The 20,825-nt window shown below is 30.9% G+C and overlaps 3 protein-coding genes across 4 annotated transcripts in view; all 3 read right to left on the bottom strand.

Moving 5' to 3' along the window:
• Window positions 1-1,119: 1,119 nt before the first annotated feature.
• On the bottom strand, window positions 1,120-3,093 carry LOC105451274. 2 transcript variants are annotated; one of them, XM_011691643.1, is made up of 3 exons: window positions 3,022-3,093; window positions 2,006-2,252; window positions 1,120-1,551 (listed from the first exon to the last, which is right to left on the bottom strand). In XM_011691643.1, exons 2-3 carry the CDS (start codon window positions 2,231-2,233, stop codon window positions 1,471-1,473), a joined length of 309 nt encoding a protein of 102 aa, XP_011689945.1. In that variant the 5' UTR covers window positions 2,234-2,252; window positions 3,022-3,093; the 3' UTR covers window positions 1,120-1,470. The 2 variants fall into 2 exon arrangements, with proteins under 2 accessions (XP_011689945.1, XP_011689946.1); XM_011691644.1 differs by having other exon boundaries at window positions 3,015-3,090.
• Window positions 3,094-5,051: 1,958 nt separating this feature from the next.
• On the bottom strand, window positions 5,052-11,826 carry LOC105451276. The gene is made up of 5 exons (XM_011691645.1): window positions 11,739-11,826; window positions 10,251-10,623; window positions 8,616-9,053; window positions 7,528-7,716; window positions 5,052-5,571 (listed from the first exon to the last, which is right to left on the bottom strand). The coding sequence occupies exons 2-5, from the start codon at window positions 10,620-10,622 to the stop codon at window positions 5,215-5,217; spliced, it is 1,356 nt and encodes a 451-aa protein (XP_011689947.1). The 5' UTR covers window position 10,623; window positions 11,739-11,826; the 3' UTR covers window positions 5,052-5,214.
• A 4,506-nt stretch (window positions 11,827-16,332) lies between these two features.
• Window positions 16,333-20,825, bottom strand: part of LOC105451277 (mediator of RNA polymerase II transcription subunit 15-like) — a 17,265-nt gene continuing 12,772 nt past the window's right edge. Inside the window, exon 3 of the mRNA XM_011691646.1 lies at window positions 16,333-19,097. Coding sequence (XP_011689948.1) covers window positions 17,193-19,097 — 1,905 coding nt within the window. The 3' untranslated portion in view covers window positions 16,333-17,192. The remainder of the gene's footprint in view (window positions 19,098-20,825) is intronic.

The following is a 20,825-nucleotide window of genomic DNA, read 5'->3' on the forward strand; positions in this document are numbered from 1 at the left end:
TCTACTTTTTTATTTTTTTATAATTCTCCAATTTATATTTATACTATTTATACTGTTCTTTTTTTATTATAGTCATACATTATTTATTTCATTTTAATCAATTACGTAATTAGTTTAATAAATTTTTCATATTATTGCTGATAAAGACATACAAAACATTTAGTGTTTGCGAATCTTGAATATATATGTATAATAAATTACTTATTTTTAAACAACATATCAACATTGCTTGTTATTGGCTGTCTCTTCTACTTTTATATATTATTGCATTACATAAAAATTAAATAAGTGGAAAATTTATGTTTCAAGAACAAATTTTTTCTAGTAAATAATTTTCTAAAATAGTCTCTAACAGACATTTAACTGATTCAATAGAAATAGAAATTAATTCATAGAAACAATTTTTTATTGCTAGTAAACATTTTTGACAATAAATTGCTTCTTATAAATTAAAATAAAAATTTTATTTTATTTTATAATGTTGCGCCCTTTATCCTATATGGTTTATTTGTTTATGAGAAATACAGACTCCGCCATGTATTACTTTCAGTTGATTTTAAGAATGAAGAGTTCAATGTTTGGATCCATGTTTGGATTTTTTTTTAGAGTAAGTTGTATAATATTTGCAGCAAGAAGTTATTGGTTATATAATATGTATTAATTGATGCAAGTAATCAGTGATGAATTTATTATTTATAGTATTCATATCATAATTAATTATTGAAGAAAAATGTTTTCTTAATATTAACAACTGTTAAGGCTTAATATTAACAATTATTAATCTGTTAAGTTTAAGTAATATTTATTTGATTTAATAAAATAATTTTCCATTGATAAATAATTGTGTTTTATTCGAATAAAATGTTCTCCTTCATTAACAAATTATTTTCTTTTAAGAAAATATTTTATTGGAACAGGAAGCATTATTTGCTTTAAAGATATTTTATTGGACAAAAGAGATTTATTATAAATAATTATTTCTTTCAATTTATAAATTATAATTCAAGAAAATTATTTACTTGAAACAAATAAAGTTTTTTCTGTGTATAAATTATGAAATTAATGAGTGGAAGTTATCGATAATTAAATATTTTTAGTTTTCTTGTTAGAAAAAAGACATATAAAATATATTAATTTATTATTGCGATTAATTTATAGTTATATAATCAAACAATGAATTTCAAGAAATGTTTCTCTGGATGTATATTCGTTGTGGATATTACTTTTAGAATCAGATCGTAAATCAAAATAAGAAATAACTCGAACTAATTGTAACTCGCGCAGAGTGTGTAGAAAATAGTGTAAAAGATCAAATGTAAAATATCGAAATGTGAGTCTTGAGTGGTAGTATAATACGAGCGAATAAATGAGCAAATATGAGTAAGAAACTTAGTTGAAACTAATATTATTGAATATATATGGAAGTCAAGATATATTCAACAACAATAGTTTTAATTTATAATCTTGATATTATCTGCGAACGAATCCAGCGTTATGTAGCATATTATAGATCTTTTCTCTTGGGATTTTGTCTGTGTCTCGGTCAATTACCTGTAACATTAAATGAGTATTTTAAAAAATTACAGTCAATCCGAACTATTCGATTTTGAGACATTTAAATACAACTTAACGTAATAATTGAATACTTGAATAGTAATGTAAGGTCTGTCACTTGCAATTATTTCTTTAATTGTTATTAAATAACAATGAATTGTTATTTGTTATATGTTAATGATGTAATCTCATAATTATACTTGTAATTCTGAAGAAGTATAACATATAGTATGTTTCTGCAATAGTAAGTATTAAAATATTAAATAATGTATTAATTCATAATTGATAGAAATATAGTACCTATTATATTATAATTCGTTTTATCTTTATTCCTTTGTTTAAAAAATCAAATAATTAGACAAATAATAATAACTATTTAAGGAACAAGTAATTAGTGCAAAAAATGTTTAATTGTAATATTTTATCTGGATAAATTACGAAAATGATGTACCTGCATTTCCTTATCAGTGAACCAGGATTCCTTAGCAAGACTAGCAGCGATACTTGGATTTTTATAGAAATTATTCCGTAATTGATTAGGTAAATTATCTTCCATTGCAGAATTAATTATGACAGCTGGATGAGCGAGCATCGTTTCGGGAGTCAAAAGAAGAATCGGCGTAGCTGCGCAAGTTGCCATCATGATGAATAAGAAAATATTCGTGTAGTTAGTCGACATTTGATGCTCTAATGCTTTCCTAAAACATCGAAAAATTCTTGTAAAAAAAATTCGAGCAAAGATAGAATTTAATTTAAAACTAAAAATTATTCATTGTAGAATCATTGCATCAGATTAGATTCAAGTGCAACTATATCTACTTGCCATGACGTGTTGTAAACAATTCTTTTATCATTTATTTTAATTATTATATTCTATTAAACAATAAAATGCATGCCTTGATAGCAGATTACAAGACTAGCGGACAATACGGTTAATGAAGGAAATTGTAAATAGCTTATCTTATTATGGTCATCTTCAAACTTTATAACTTTTATTTAAAACATTTTTTTCAAAAATGTATTGTTTTCGAGAAATGTTGGTGTTTAAGTTAAAAATGGAACACCCTGTGTAATTCTGTTTAATTCAAACTAACTCTCAAGCAGAACATGGATTCATTTTATGTCAAAATTATGTTAAAATAAATTGTGACGAAACATGACCTTTTTAAAATCATTTTGAAACTATTTTGACGTCATTTTGATGTCATAATTGCTTGTTGTTCTGCATGCTTGAGCATATTCTATGAATTCTTGACTTAATGTAATGTATTTTAAGCACATTATTGTATGCTATAAATATCATTTAAGTGAAAACTAATTATCGACTTATAATTGGTTTTTGTCGTAATGTTGCTTATTACAGTTTGTTAAAAGAGCATTTTTCACGTGTCTCACTTTGCAATGCAAATACCGATCGCGAAAATCATCCAATCGCGCAAGATTTCGCTTTAGAAACTTACAACTCACTTTTCAGATGATAAAGGATTTGCAATACTTTGCAACGAAGTGGCGTTTACCTCGCGCGTATCTAACTGGGCGCGAGATCCATGAAAACAGGACTTATATACGTACGCGTTGTCTGACCGGTGTTCTCGATACACACAAGTTAAAATCATATCCGACAACCCTTGGTCGTTCACTAGCCCAGAGGCTCCGCTGACTCCTTCTTTCACGTTTACCTTCAGACAAGGTCGCTAATCCTCTGTTAACTGAGTCAAGGGTGATGATCTTTTCAACTCTTACTTTGATCATAAATATTGCGAGATAGGTACAATGTCTATCGCAGTCTTACATGAACGCGATAGACATTGTACCAGATGTAATTGTAACTAATTGCCCAAAATACCCATGCAATTGTATACCTGTAATTTGAACATCGATTTGGATGTCTTGTACAGTCAAACTTGGACAAATAAGTTGCGACACTTTTTTTTATAAGTTTCTGATATATATTTAATACATATAATATATTTTATAGATAACTTATAATATTTTGCAAATGAAAACTACGATATACTAGTCTATAGAGACAGTATGACATCAATTAATCGTGGTTTGCACTTACAAAATATTAGTGCGTTTTGAAACCTATAAAAGAAAGTGTCGCAACCTATTTGTCCACGACTGTATGTACGTGTCTCTGAAAGAGTTCGATTCCAAAACGAAGAGTATCGAATCGAAAGCCCGATTTATCATTCTCGCGATCGAGTTCAGTCACATATGCGAATAGCATTTCCAATGAAACTGACTGTTTTCCGGCTTGCGTATTATGCGTGTCACGCTTGGTCGTAAGTCAGAACCGGATTCGGTTTTAGTTAAATTTGTACCAGTTTTCTATCACGGGCATTATACCGGGAACGATAATTACTAGTTCGAAGCATCGACCAACTCTCCCTTCTTAAAATTAATTTTAAAATAAATAAGTATCTAAAAAATAAATATAATAGGTATGTAAATATATTTATTTTAAATGAAAATTCTGACGTAATCGATAAACTTTAATCTGTGAAAATTTTTTAGGATTACATGACATATATACGTATAATCATCATTATAATGTACATATAATATGTGTATATTAATTACAAACACGTGCTAGTTTTGATTAATAAAATTAATAAATAAACATAAAACTAATGTCAATTTAACGCTCAATATTTATTTATCATTATTTGTAATTAAATATATTTTAAACATATATTTGAACGATGTTGCGAGTAAATAAAAAAACATTTTGAAGATTCATTTTATGCGTTGTTGATATTATCTTGTGCAATTCAAATTACATTCTTTTTGCGTATACATTCATGGAACGTATTGTCTTGTAATTTTATTTTATATATATTTATATACAGATACTATCCCTAAAATTCTTTCAATGAAGCAGAGTAAATTTCACGATCGTTACAGATGAGGGAATGGAACCTTTCGTATTATTCAGGTCAATGTTACGGCCTTATAAATGACCAGCGTCACAGTGGTTACCCTTGTCAAGTAACGCAGGAAGGTTTCAGGAAGTTGTTAACACTGTCATGGACCATAATCAATCTGTAAGATCTGAAATATAAAGACAAGGAGAAAGGCAAGGGAAGATTAATATAAATGAAATATTATTTAAAAAAATATATATATATAATAATGTAAATTAACGCATTTACTCCTTCATATAATAATTCTCCTTCATATAAATAATTCTTACGATTTGTATGAATGCTTGTTATAGAAAAAATATTAATTATTAATTTTTAATCACACAAGGTGTTACATGTGATAAAAAAGATATTTTTTTTAATTAGTGCTCACACCTTGTACGCATTTTATGTAAAAATTTCGACAATTGTACTACGAATCACGGCTTTTATTTATTAGTTAGATCTTAATTAGAAACATTATATTTTAGCACTTAAATACATTTTTTTTGTCAAAACTGATTTAATATTAAATAATTTTGAACTTACACTGAATGTAGGTTTATTTTCATAAAAATAAACAAAGGATAAGAAAAAATATTTCTTTATTAGCGCAACTTTTTATTAACTCTAGAAAGATTTGCATTAATATCTTTCAATTTTTTGTATCTCTTTTTTTATGTTATAATATAAAAATTTTACACATTAAAGTCTGTCAAAAAATATAAAATTTCCGTTTTATGATAATATATTAGAACGCCGAAGAGATAGTTTTCTGATAAACCGGGATTGCTGCGTGAGCCACTGCGGACGTGAGGGCCTTCCCAACGATCGGTATGGATCCGTGCACTTGCACATGATCCACACGAGCGGTCTTGATCAACGTAGGTTGCTGCACGGAGACTCTTTCGATTTTCGTGGCAGGCTCCACGATATCGTATTCCTGAAAAGTTTCGATCGGTTTACTGATAACAATACGACGAGTGGAAACGCGTTCTCCGGTCGGCTCTGCGTGTTCCGGAGTTGGCGTCGCGGAAAGAACACGTGCTCGGACATGCCCGGCGTCTCCAATCAATGTTCCAGTTGTATCGTCACGATTAAAACCCAACTGAAAATTGTGAAATTATTAACACTTACATATAAGTTTGATTTAAAAAATGCTGTGTATTAATTGCATTATGATACGATATAACTACATAAATATTTTATAGATATACAGTCACGAAACTAATTGTCCGGACAATGCATTAATATATCTATAATTTCTAAAAATTCAAGATAGAACAACTTTGTCAAAAATTATTGTAACGAGATTTTTAAAAAAGCATTTTACAGCTTGAAATCTCCATTTTTTAAGTTGATACTTTAGAAAACGATTAACTAATTTCCTTCGGAGTTGCATTGATGACAAATGGAGATATGACAAATTGCAAAATTTTTTTCTAACTTTGCAAAATTTCACGGTCCGAAATTAGAATCGCACAAAAAACGCGGTCTACAGTCTTTAAAAGAATAAATCTTTTTCTTTAATTTGTTTTTTTGTTGAGCGTTGTACGATTTTTTTTCACCGAGTTATTCAACTTTGAAGCAAAAATGACCTTTTTTGCTTCGATGTTAAATAACTCGATAAAAAAAAATCGTACAACGCTCAACAAAAAAACAAATTAAAGAAAAAGATTTATTTTTTCGAAGACTGTACACCGCGTTTGTGTGCAATTTTTATTCAACGTTATGGAACTTTGCAAAGTTTCTTGCAAAGTTCCAAAATTTTGGGGAAAATTTTGCGATTTGTTACACCATTTGTATCTATGCGGCTCCGAAGAAACTCAGTTAGTCGTTTTCTAAAGTATTACTTTGAAAAGTGGAGATTTCCAGCTGTAAAATGCTTTCTTAAAAATCTCGTTAAGATCATTTTTAATGATGTTGCTTTATCTTGAAATTTTGTTCACCGAGTTACAGTCACGAAACAGTTCAGACACAGGTATTGGGAATTTATTTTTTGCTATAACTTTATCAAATATTGTAATTTTATAAAGATAATAGTATTTAGAAGTGAAAACTATTCCTAGTAATACATTTTCATCAAAAGTATTAATCAAATGTGTATTATATATTTAAATATACAGATTTAATCAATAAAATAAATAAAATCCCATCAAATCAAAAAAGGTAATTTTTGCTTTAAAGTTGAATAACTTGGTGAAAAAAAATCGTACAACGCTCAATAAAAAAGCAAATTAAAGAAAAAGATTCATTTTTTGAAAACTGTACACCTCGTTTTTGTGCGATTTTTATTTCGGGCCGTGGAACTTTACAAAGTTAGGAAAAAATTTTGCTATTTGTCATATCTCCATTTATATCAATGCGACTCCGAAGAAAGTCAGTTAATTGTTTTTTAAAGTATCAACTTGAAAAATGAAGATTTTAAGCCGTAAAATGCTTTTTTAAAAATCTCGTTACAATAATTTTTGACAAAGTTGCTCATCTTGACTTTTTAGAAATTATCGATATATTAACGTATAGTCCGGACAATTAGTTTCGTGACTGTACATATATATACATATATATGATAAATAGTATTAGACAGTCGTAACAGACTTCTGTGTGTGTATGAGAGAATTAATATAATCTACAGCTACTTAAGAAACTAAAATAAGATTAGACTGCAACTTGTATCATTAGATACAGAAAATCGTGCAAAAAGATTATAAATAATTTAAATAATTTAACATCGAAAAAGTTGATCAATCATAATAACTGCAGAAGTGCTGTGAACATCGCTGGTTTTAATCTTCTTTAATATTAAGGAATAAATATTTTTAAAAACAACTTATCACTTGTGGCATACAAAGATGACATTCAATTTAATATAATACAAAGTATTGTATTTGATATATTTATGGATCTATACTCACAATCATATTAGAATAGTGGAATATCAATTATCTTGAAACAATATCTTATATTTAAAATTCTCAAAAATTTTTAAATAAAAGTTTAAGACTAATTCTTTTCACGTACTTTGTATGCGAAATCTCTTTTTATGGCAAGAATTTCCACGTACCTCGGCAACACCGCCACGAGCAGTTAGGAGTTCAATTAGTCTATTTTGATTGATTTTACTATTCTCGGCACTGAGTTTTTGACTAGGTATTACAACTGGAGAAAGATCGTGAGCGGCTAATCGCGTGTTAGGCACATCTATGGGTGCTCCATTTGATTCGGCAATCACATGAGGCTTAGAAATGCGAAACTGTAAAAGAAAGACATCGAAAAAAATGTAATATGTGTATTTTGTTGAATAATTATAAATTTAGTTATTTATAAAAGTCTAACGAGTGTCTATAGAATGCTCTTCAGTAGAAAAAATTATCAAAATCTCAACAAGACTTTTTTTTCTGACGACTCTGTGCTCTTCTTGCATAACTTTATGCTTGTTCTCTGATTCACTTTATTGTAGGGAATATTTAACGTATGTACGAATAAAACAATACATCTTGTTGTAAAATATTACTTATTTATCGAACAAAGATTATTGCCAGAGTTGAGAAAGTTACTTTGTAAAAGTAATTAATTACAGTTACAGTTTTTGTCTCTCAAAAAGTAACTAGTTACCGTTACAAGTTACCGACTCTGAAAAGTAACATGTTACAGTTACAGTTACTCAAAAAGTAACGAATCATTACTTTTCAGTTACTTTTAATAGAACAATATTAGCATTATAAAAAAAGATTTACATTTACATATTATATAATTTTATGTCAAAAAGAAAAGTAATGCGCGTGTTTAAATATGAGCATTTAAATATTTCGCACAATTACAATCAATATTACGATTAGATGATCACGAAAGTGATGCACAATTTTGATCCATGAAAGTGACGATTTGACATATACATGTAAAGTAATTGTAAAAGTAACTATTAAATTAGTTACTTAAAAACTCTAATTGTAAGTTAAGTTACAGTTACACATGGAAAGAAAGTAACTGTAATTGTAACTTCGTTACAAGTAACAAATTACTTCCCAACTCTGGCATTATTCATACATTTTCTTAACAAATTTATTATGATAATTAAATAAAAAATTAATTTCTTTTGACATGCCTCAAAGACGTTCAAGATAAAGATCGCCGATGCGTGAGATTGCTTACCTGAAGAAGGCGCGCTTGATTGGCAACGTTGCGGAAGTCAGGGTTTTCAACTACAATGGATTCGTTCTCCAAGCTGTTAGAACCGGAAGTGATGGGCGTAGGTGTTGACGAAGGAAGTAACAGAGGTGACGGTGTCGCATGAATTATCGGTGCGTGAGAGATGACAGGCGCGACCGTAACGTGGACCGGTGCGTGTGCAATTACGGGAATGGCGGCTGGTGCAGCCGGTGCGTCGGCGACAGCGCCGGCATGAGCATAGATGCCGTGGACTTGAGGATAAGTTAGAGGTAGATTGTTAGTTACAGACTGAATCACGGCCGATCCCTTCTGTATCTTGGATGTCGGCTCGTCGAGTTCAACTACGGCTGATCCAGCTGGACGGATAATTACTCGTTCTTCAATATCGTAAAATTGTTTTTGGATCGCTGGGCGACGTACCTGATATACATAGTTATTGCGTGCGAATAACATATAAAAGTAAATATAGAAGTAACAAAAATACACTGATTGACAAATGCTAAGGAATAACGTGTTTTGTATTTAAAAATAAAATCAAAATTTTTATTTTTGACTTTCGATCAACGTTTACAATTGTTTAATTTTTGCAGTAATCCAATATTATAACTGCAAAAATTTATTTTATATTATTGGAGAATATTGTATTCTTGCGCTCTTGGCTTCTTGGGCTACCTATTTGCCTTTTCGCTTTAGTTTATTATAGCTGAATTTCTAATCATGATGAAAAATTAAGAATGGCATTTAAGTTACGACTCTTGATTTAAGAGCGTGAATTAAAAAAGTTTTCGCTGCAACGAAAAGAACAATTTTGTTGAAAAGTATAAAAATTTTGCTAAATACAGATCTAAAAATAATTTTTGTCAATAATCAAAATAATTTGTTGGAAAGTTAAAAATGATAGGCATTGTTATAAAACGTTTTAATATTCTAGCAATCATTTTGACTTTTCAACAAAATTATTTTGATTATTGAACAAAAATTATTTTCTGGATTTTTTGATCTGGATTCAGCAAAATTGTTCTTTCCGTGTGATAATGGTTTGAAACATCTGATGGTAGCCGAAACATCTGATGATTCATTTAATTAAGTAATATGAAATGTACATAAATGAATTAACATTTGCGCACAGCCCAAGCACAGAAACTTGCAATGTTGCAATATTGCTATAATATTGCTGGAACATTGCAATGTTGATGCAATATTGCTGCAATGATCTGTGTCGTATAGGAAAGAATCACATTGTATTCTAGCCAGCCTTTTGATTAATTATATTTGTATTATTTTGTTTTATTACTGATTAGGTATCTGTCATAATTACATCAAAATTTATGTTGCTTATAATTATGCCGACAAATGTTTTTATTCCTTGGCAATTGTCAACCAGTGTATACATATACACGACTAGATACATTCCATCTATAGAAAAATTCGTGTATTAAAATTATTCAGTTTCATAACAAATTAACTGTTGTGTAGTATAATATACCATACGTTATAACATACGTTTATAAATGCATTATGTCATAACGGATTTCTGCACCATCGATGGCATTATTAATTGTTTTATAGCATTTTTTTTTAATTTTCAATTTTCACACATCAGGACGTTATACTCACCTCAATCTTTCGAGTGGTAACCGCAGGCTTTACCACGTCAACCTGTTTCTGTAGTAAACCTGGTTGAGCTTCGATCGTGGTAACCGGTACTTGGGATATCGTCGGCACGTGCTTGACGAAAGGCACCGTGGCTACCGCGGGCACTTGAGCGGTCGCATATCCGACGTGATGCGTTTCAATCTGTGCGGGCGCTATATACGGAAGATGCGCCGCGACCGTCTGTACTGGCGTAACGGAGGTATATGCAAGGGGTACTTCCTGAAAGTTGTTCACATAGGTAACCCCAGCTGGATTCAAGTACGGCATCTTGACAGCTACATGATCGCACAGACCGATGTGCAGCAACGCTGCCGTTATCATGAATAACTGCATTCTGGAAATAAAATGTTGCGATAGAAAATTCCATTTAAATGATTGATGTGTAGTAAAAAATATGTATTTTCTGTTTGTATTAAAATCAGTACCTATTAAAATTTTTAACATTTTATTAAACTTTTTATCGAAGCGTTAATTTAACATAACGTGATTGCGTTATTTAAACTTTTTGTGTTAAATTGGTATTTAATATTTCTAATGTTAAAATAACACAATTTATGAGTAAATAAATGAATAACGTTAAACAATGCAGTTTTAAAATGTAAATTTTAAGAAATAAATAAATATATAATTATATAATTATATAAATATTAAATAGAATATTAAATATTTATTATAATTTTTATTATAATTTATTATAATTAAATATTAAATATTAAATATAAATATTAAATAATTATGGAAAGAACACTTTTGCTGAATCCAGATCTGAAAATAATTTTTGTTCAATAATCAAAATAATTTTGTGCGAAAGTCAAAATAATTGCTAAAATATCAAAACGTTTTATAGCAATGCTTATCAGTTTTAACATTCCAACAAATTATTTTGATGATTTAATAAAAAATTATTTTCAGATCTGTTTTTAGCAAAATTTTTAGATCTTTCAACAAAATCGTTCTTTCTGTGTATATAAGTTTATAATTATATAATAAATATATAATTAATGTAAGTATTAATTTAACATATTACAAATGTTAATTATATTGAAGAAATACGTGTCCGCTATTTACTTCTAAATTGTATCAAAATATTTTGTATTAATTTTTTAATACAAACTGCGTTAAAAAGTAGCACATTTATTTTATGTTAAACTAACACAAAGATTTGGATGGACACGATAAATATATTATATATAAATATTACATATAAATATATTATACAATTTAATAAAAATTTTTTAATTGTGTACGTGCATGTATGTGTTTGTGAAAATATTTTTTGCTATATCTATGCATGTAGCATGTACTCTTATAACGCATCCTTCGTGAACGATAAATTTGTGATTAAATGCGCGCATTTATAAATTTATAAAAAGACTACATCAATAATTTTGATTTATAAATTATTATCTTAATATTTAAAGGCAAAATAATTTTTCTGGAAATCATCACCTGTGAGAAAATACTGATCTTCACACACTTTAAAAACACCCGACTAATGATGCATGAAGCGATGAAGGGTTGTGAGACTGTTCTGACCGTGGCATTCGAGCTTGTTTATATGGGCACACAGTGGACATACAGCCGCCCCTTCCAGCGAAAGATAATCACATTGATGCCCCTTCCAACGATGCAAGGACCGGGCTCGCCAAGTCCGGTCAAAATTAGGTCGATCTGTCTCCATGTGCCAATTCAGGCTCGTAAATTCGGTTTATATCGATCAATTTGATGATATGGATATCGCGTATCTGGTTCTTTCGCAATTATTTGCAAACTGATAAATATTTTTGTTCCGTTACAAATCTTAAGTTTTAAATAAAGTTAATAAAGTTAATAATTATGATACTCGATCCATATCGCATTAACCGTGTTTAAGAACATTTTTTGAAATATTAGACTTCCGATCGAATATATTATTTGCGACGTAAATAAATTTGTAATAATTTCAACTTTCTATTGATTTATTGTATAACGAGCAATCGTTATTTTGCTTATTCTAACAGCATTAATTGATAGAAAGATAGAATAAATAAAAATGATCAATTAAAAGAAAACAATAATCAGTTAAGATAATACACAAGTCTGGCGTTGTTTTAAACAATTTACGTTATTAATAGGCCACAACTTGATTTAATTGAAAAACTTATAGTCATTGTACTATTATAAGTTATAATGTTTTTTCCATTTATAACCATTTCAATTCTAAATATTCCAACTACAAACTTTCTTTAATAAACATTCGAAAGTGAAAACATTGGGAGTTCGGTCAATAACACTTTTTGAACAGCCTTTCTCAATTATTATTATTCATGTCGAGTTCTCACCCTGGATCATTTAAAATTCCGGTACGGAATTGCGTGAGAATGTTTCAACAATGGTTTCCTTCTAGAATTTAATTTGTGGATATGCAAGATATCTTCCAATCTTAATCTTATTTTTACTTACAGATTTTTAATAAAACGCACACGTTATATATGTAAATCATTTCGAAAGATAAAAAAAATTATTAATAATTTAGAGTATATCAACTTAATTTCAAAACTTGTAAATTTCGTTTAAACAATAATAATTGTTTTTTATGAAATTAATAAAATAGATTATTCGAGAAAAAAGTTTTTAAACAAATTTATAATTTTTATTCAAGTTGTTGTAAGAATTTTGTACAAATCAGTAAGTCATTATTTATAGATAAGTTTAATATTAATAAAAAACATAATTGTATTTCTTAAAATAATTCTAAAAAGTAAAAACATTTTAACTATATGTACGCATGTACATACAAGTGTGTACGTGTATAACAAATGTTTTTACTCTTCTTTCAAGTTACGAAAGAAAGTAATAGTTTTAACCCGAACCGGTTTAACAGGTTTCATGTAAAATGTTATTTAAATATCGATCAATGAAAAGACATGCACTTTGTCGTTAGTGAATTCAATCAGTTTGAAAATATTGCTATGACCTTGACCTCTCGCTTTTTCGACAGCTTGATTGCGCAATTTTTAGTATATCGCATTATAATTAATAGTATGATGACGTTCTTTTTAAACGATAAAAAGAAGTGGGAGAAAATTCGTATAAATAAACAGATATAGATACGAATTACTAAAAAAAATGTAATAAAGTTAATCTAATCTTACGAGAAATGTGTAGCGATTACATATTTTTTAATAAGCAATCGATATTTGCGATACATGAGATACCTACATTATTTATAGATTAATATACAAGTAATTTTTTAAGTAATTATGAAAAAGAGAGAATTTTAACAGTGTTTAAAATAAAAACATTTAATAATAATTTTACGCAATTAAATGTATAATGTAATTTCTGCGAAACATATAAAAAGCGATAATAATTCTTATGTCTTCTGCTTTGACTTATATATCTTATATATTTATTTCTTACATCATCATATATATTTCATCTTATATATTTATTTCTACTTTATCAATATGATCAAAAGTAAAGCAAAGCATACATTCTTAGGATGTCTCGAATGTTGTCGTACCCAAAAAACTGGTCGTCCTTCGTAACGTAATACCAAAGCTATAATTTCCAGAAGTACACATACATACATATATGTATATGTTCTTATGTGGCTTATTCTTCTTCATGCAAACATAATGGTATCTATCTTGCACGATTACACGTTTCAGAGATATCGATACTGATATATATATATTTCAACAGTCACATTCACAGAGGCAGATATATTTCCTTACGTGTGTGTGTGTGTGTGTGTGTGTGTGTGTGTGTGTATTCTAGAGTGCTAATTAATATGTACACATCCTAATTTTGGTAATTTTTGATAAAAATAAATTTTTTGGCTAAAGTCGATTAATATATAAAATAATATTTCAGTAATATACATATATGTATATACAAAGTATTTTGTTTTAAATATCTCACAATCAGACAATATTTTTAACATTAAGCAGAATACAAAAAAATGTTTTGGAAAAAAATTATAGCATGAAGGGGAATAAATACTGGTAAAATTAATTTTTTGTAATTACATAGACCATTTCTTAAAATATAATTATGAAACTCTTTTACATAAGATAATTGTTTTGCATGTAAAATTATTAAGAGAAATTCTGTAAAAAATTAAGATCCGTATTCAGTTTGTACAATAAAGTTACGCATATATATTTAGCGTATAATTTTACGTATATTATTTTATGCTTATAAAGTTACGCGTATTTAGCGTTAAATTTATACGTTACACATATAGAATGGCTTAATCTTAAGACTTGTTAGCGCTTTGTTAGACAGGATCATTTATAACATTGTTACAAAAGTAACAAATGTTAGTATCTTGTAAGTTATAAGGCCTATACTCAGAAAGGATTTATATTGTTATAAATCCTTTCTGAGTACGAGGCATAATAACTTACGAGACATTTGTATTTTTTACTTTTTTCTAACATATTTTAATATAAAATATAAAGTATGTATTTTGTAAATTATTTATTTTTTAATAATTTTAATACTTTTACATACAGAATAATGACATAAATCAATTGATATAAAGAAAACAGTTATTTAAAAGAAAAATTACATAATTTGCAATATGCAATTACATATTTATTTGTAAAAAGCAATTATGTGTTTTAATTGAATCATAATTATTATTTTGTATGAAATTATTCTGTATTAATTGGTACACTTATCAAGAAATAAATAGTTTATGAGGTATTTTATGTCAAATATGTTAGAATAAAATATACAATAAAATATTTTATGAATTATTACTTTTTCGATAGATATATATCTTTGATAAAAATATTTGTATGTGCAAAATAAGAAAAAGCCAAATATAACTGATATTTGTCTGTGATATTTAAAATGTGACACTCTGTATATACATATATTGTAAAAAGATTAATTGTTGACAATAGTTTCTGTACACTATAATCATTTCCAATCGATTATCCCCATTTATAAAATGTTTATCATATCGCTGTAATGATTGCGGTAATAGTATCATTATATGTAATAAGGTGAAGGACATATTGCGCTTATTACACGTTTAAACACAAACGCACAAACGCACATATGTGATCGTTTTTATACAAAACGTTCATTTCAGATTATTATTTTTTTCTTTTATTTATAATAATTAGTTTTTAAATGATTGTATCAATATAAGATATAATTTTCTCTTCTCTCTCTTTTTCTCTTTCTTTCTAGTCAATCTTTCATCATTAAAGATTGTAATCTTCATTTTTTATACGATCATTTACAAGATAATTAATGATAAGTAAATAATAAGGTTTTAGTATTAATAGTATTTAAAAAAATGTTATGATAAAGTAATTAAAAGTTATTTATACTAAATTCTTTTATGTTCAAATTTTTGTACTTTTGGCTTACATTTTTTGCGTGTATAAATAATTAAATAAAATATTCAGTATCAGAAAAGACCGTGGAATGTTAACTAACAATTGAGATCTTAAAACGCCAACAACGGTACAAATTAAGCGGATCTTGGTGCTTCCATATAATATTAGTATGAATCTTACAATTTTCGGTTCATATAACACCACGTGGTCACGTGCATCTCCGTCCGGCAGACGTGGAGATCCGGGTTCGATTCCTGGCTGAGAACATAAGGTGATATTTTTTCGCAATAAATTCTTTATAGATTCGTATAGATGCAAGTTAGCACTTATTTGATGTCGCGAAGGGAAGAATTTCACAGGACTTGATGCTTTGAGCATCAATTTATTAGATTGCCTTTGGCAATTTAATCGTGATATTACATACCACTTGGTTCGGAGCTACGGAGATGCATGCGATTTGCGGCCACGTGGTGTTATATGAAACGAAAATTGTAATATTCACACTAATATTATATGGAAGCACCAAGATCCGCTTTGTACCGTTGTTGGCGTTTTAAGATCTCAATTGTTAAATAAAATATATTTCTCATTGCGTAGCATATCGGTTTTTTGTATTAACAAAAATTTGAGGAAAAAGATGTACAAATAAATGAGAGATAGGAAAGGAAGTATTACGTATCACAAAGTAAAACTTTAAAATGTTTTATGTGGATTTTAAAATGTTTTTATTAGTTAAAATTCTAATATTTACAAAAAAGTATAAATTAATAATCATTCGACTCAGCACCGTCGCACTTACCATCTACTAAATAATCGCGCAAGGCGGATTTATTGAAAAATCTTTTCGATTATAAATTACGTTCTGTTTGTTATTATATATATCAAGAAAATATTTTTAAAAAATTATATTTGTATCTTTTTTATGTGTGCTCTACAGATTTCCCTAAAGTTTGCTATATTTGTCATTTTACAAAAAAATTTATTTTGCGCTCTCCGAACAAAATTAAGCTATCTTTCGTTTATGTTTGTTTATGTGACTTTTCACGTGTGGAAATCATTTATAATTTAACGTAACTCACGTATAATATTTTATAAAAGTATTTAATATCATCCGAAAAGCATTGTTACGCCCAGGATTGAAATCGCATAAGAAGTAACCTGAACGTTTCTATTCATCGCGTTTATGAGCTAATATTGAAAGGTAGGCTTAGAAAGAATTACTAGTCATAAAATAATAAAATGAGATTAAAATCAATCATTGATTAGTATTAATAATAGAATAGAAATTTATCCAATTGATGGAAGGTCGAAGTAACCAATCAAAATTAAAAAGACCGAAAGAAACTAAATAAATTCACACTTCTAAATGTTGATCTTTTCGACTGACATTATTTATTATTTACATAAGTTTATTATGAAAAAAAAAAGAAAATTAAGCCGTCCAATAAAAAAGAAATACATTTAGAAAAGAAATAATATTTGGACTCTCTAATAGTAACGTTCAGATTTTTCTACATTTGTCATCATTTTTTGAAGACAACGACGAAAACGACAAAACTAATCACTCATTACTTCTGAGTGATGGTTGTCTGGTACCAAAACTGGGCTCCAAGGGCACCAAGAAGGTGACTTTTTCGCTAGCGTTAGCGTCGTCTTGTTTGAGAATAGATATATTCTTTCTGGACGGTCTTCGCGGTCGTTGTAGAACCTCTTCGTAAGTAGCGTATTCGGGCCTAACTGCTGGCCGCTGTTTCTTCAAGTAATACACGGCGGAGGTATTCTCCGGCACGTAGCTCTGCTGGGTCGGCTTCACCGTCTGAGGTATCGGGGTGACGCTATAACCGGCGTTAATCAGAACGGACAATTCTTCCTGCGTCAGAGGCTGCTGATCCTTGGGAGAGGGAGCGCGCACAACTTGTGGGCTGCTTAGCTGGCCTTGATCGATAATCTCTTCGATGGTAAGAGATTTAACCGGCGACTTCTTCAGGAGACCCGATTGAGAAACATAAACGGAGGCCTGAGTCGGTGGAACTTTGAGTTTGTGTGCTTGACGAGGCTGATTGATAGCAGGTTGAACGTAAGCTTGCTCTTGAACGGATTCACCGGATTCATCTGGTTTAGTCACGGATCTGGGGGCGTAGGTGGAGCCGGAAGCCTGATACTTGTTCACGTCGTCATTGGTGAAGTAAGTATTAGGCGTGGGGAGCTTGGGAGTATTGGGTAAGAGGTACTGGATAACTGGTGTACCCTCGGGATTTACCTTCTTAGCCTCTGCCTGGGCTCGGGCGGCCGCCAAAATCTCACTGTTGGCTTTGGCGCGTGATTGTTGATAGGCTTTGTACAACGCCTGGGCTTGAGCCTCCGCTAGTGCCTGGGCTTGGGCCTGGGCACGTATTTGATTCCTCTCAAAGTTCAAAGCGTCGTAATGTGCCTTCTCCTGGGCTCTCACATGGGCCTGCTGCTGAGCCTCGACTTGCCGTATGGCGTCATTATGGGCCTTCTGTTCAGCGGCTATCTGTATCCTCCTGGCTTCGGCGGCTTCGGCAGCCGCTTGCGCCTTCAATTTTGCCCTATACGCAGCCTCCGGATCCTTGGGTTCCACCTGATCCGCGATGTGAGCTCGTCCGGCGTCGCTTACGTGATCTCCTTGCTGAATTTGCTCCAAGGCGCTTTGTTGCCTGTATCTCTCGTGATCAATTCTGATCTGCTCCAGGGCCGCCTCGTGATGTTTTTGATATGAGGCCTGGGCAATTTTCTGAAAAGCTAAGGCCTGCGCCTCAGCCTGGGCCTGAGCTCTGGCGTTCGCTATGGCTTCCGCCTGGGTCTGCCCTTGGTGAGCTTTCAACTGAGCGCCGTCGTCCACGTACTCATATTGCGGAGACGGTCTGAAAGGCTGGACTCCTTTGGCCGAATAATCTGCCGCTGGCGCCGGTTGGTACTGAATCTGGACCGGTTGCTCGATTGACTGATAAGTCGCTGCCACTCGTTGCGGCGGATAACGAGGAGGCGGACTAGTTTCGATGTGGTATTGTTCGGGGTGAGTTGATGGTGCTACCGTGGATTTGATGTACTCTTGTTGCGCATAGCCGGTTTTAGGCTGCGTCGGGATCAAATTAAACTCTTGGGCCTGATTGGCGGATACCAATTGCAGCAACTCCTGTTCGAACGAGCCCAGTTTGCCAGGTGAAGTGTAAGATTCTACTTGGTACGTGGATGCTCCGGATGGACCGCGCGCCGCCTGAGCTTGCGTCACAGCCTCGGCTTGAATCAACGCCTGGGGATGTAGCTGAGGTCTGGGAGGGACCACGGCGGGTTTGCGATAATTGTAATACGCCTGCTGCAATGCCTGTTGCTGTTTGGCATAATCTGGAAGAGGCCTACGCTGAGGCGCATTGGGCCTCGCGGCGTACGCCTGCGGGTCAGTTCCAGTGAATTGTCGCAGGACAGCTAAGTATTCGGGCGATAGCTGAAATTTACACATTTTTCTGCTTTAGTGAAACATTTGCGTTAAAGCGATAAGTTGTTTTAATCTTAATGGAGTCTCAATCAGTATTAAAAAGGCGGCGGCTAACAGATTTCAAGCATGTGCAACATTCGATAATATTTTAAATATAAGGTTACAAGCTATGTATAACTAAATATTATACGTGCAACTAAATAATTTCGAAAATTAAGCGAATGTAAACTGATACGTATAAGATATCGCTGCAGATAAGATATCGTATAACATACACAACTGCTGTAAACAATTTTATCGTTCTAATTGATGAACTTTCTCAGATATTGAGACTTGCAATTGGAAATAAAAAATAAAAAATGAAATAAATTAATAATTAATCATAAGACAATGCGGACAAGAGCAACAGATCGAAGGTGACAGATCCCGTCTCGCTTCATCTACGTATTGAATGAACTTGATCTTACGAGCAGACCGCAAACAAATGGTCGAAGGTTACCGCTCCGTGAATGAATAGTCACAACACGGCGGATGAGCCATGAGTAACCGATAAAGAAGCGACGGTCACGAAAGTGACTCATCTCGCTATAACGGTACACAAGGCCGCGAGGAAGGCTATAATTCTATAAGCGTGCGAGGCTTGATATAAAACTGGGAACCCATACCCGGCTGTTAGTGGGTGTGGTTGTACCGGTTCTGTCAGGTCGGGGCGATTAGAAGGCGTGCAAACTTGCAAGCGTTATGCAAGCGAGTCGATTGCATTTGAGCAGCGGCGCTGCGCCGTGCGATCACGAGCGACCGCGTAGGAGACACACGTATCGACAGATCTCGTTACTTTTTCTTATAACCGAATCTATTCGTGAACGTTTATTTATTAATCTAATATTGTTTATGCCAATCCAAGCGATGGTAATTAATAGTAATAAAGATTTATTCATATTCTTGCGCTACTTTCTTTTGGGACATTTTATAATATTTTATGGAATATAATATTTCTGTTTAACTTGATTTGTAATGTGAGAAACTATTATTGCTCATTAACAAATTATATTTATCATTTACTAATGTGAGTATATTTTACTATTTAGTTGATATCAAGAAATATACGAAGTATATGAATAAAAATAGACTGTAATACAATAACTGTAGCTTATTTTATTATCAAAGATCGAAATAGAGAGAAATGGATATATTAATTTTGTTGAAATTTTTATTTTGCTTATTGATTTCTGTCCCATTCGATCTTCGTAATTAGCTGATAAATTATTTTTCTTCAGCATATATTTTTACAAAAAAGTAATATTGTGCTAAAGATATCTTTATTTTATATATTATGTATAGATAATTACATTGCGATAAAAATTTGAAAATGTTCGAAAAATTCATTGCATTGAAGATCATTAAGGTAGAGGATATATAAATAAGTATAAAATTTTTGAAAATATATACTTGGTTCGTTGTCCCTATATTATATTACTTATATTCTATGCACATTATAATAAATTTTTAATAATATTAACTACAAATATTCATTTTTATTCTGAAAGTACACCACTTCAAAAGTAACATAAATTGATGTTAATTTTAAATTTAGTCTTGTAAGAGTATAATTTTTTTTCTTTAAAGAAAGAACCAAAGCACTGAGTGAGAGTGAGTGAGTGAGTAAGAGAGAGAAAGAGAGAGAAAGAGAGAGAGAGAGAGAGCTGTCTCTTATACACATCTCTGAGCGGGCTGGCA

The sequence above is a fragment of the Wasmannia auropunctata genome, unplaced genomic scaffold, assembly GCF_000956235.1.
Source record: "Wasmannia auropunctata unplaced genomic scaffold, wasmannia.A_1.0 LD336053.1, whole genome shotgun sequence".
NCBI lineage: Eukaryota > Metazoa > Arthropoda > Insecta > Hymenoptera > Formicidae > Wasmannia > Wasmannia auropunctata.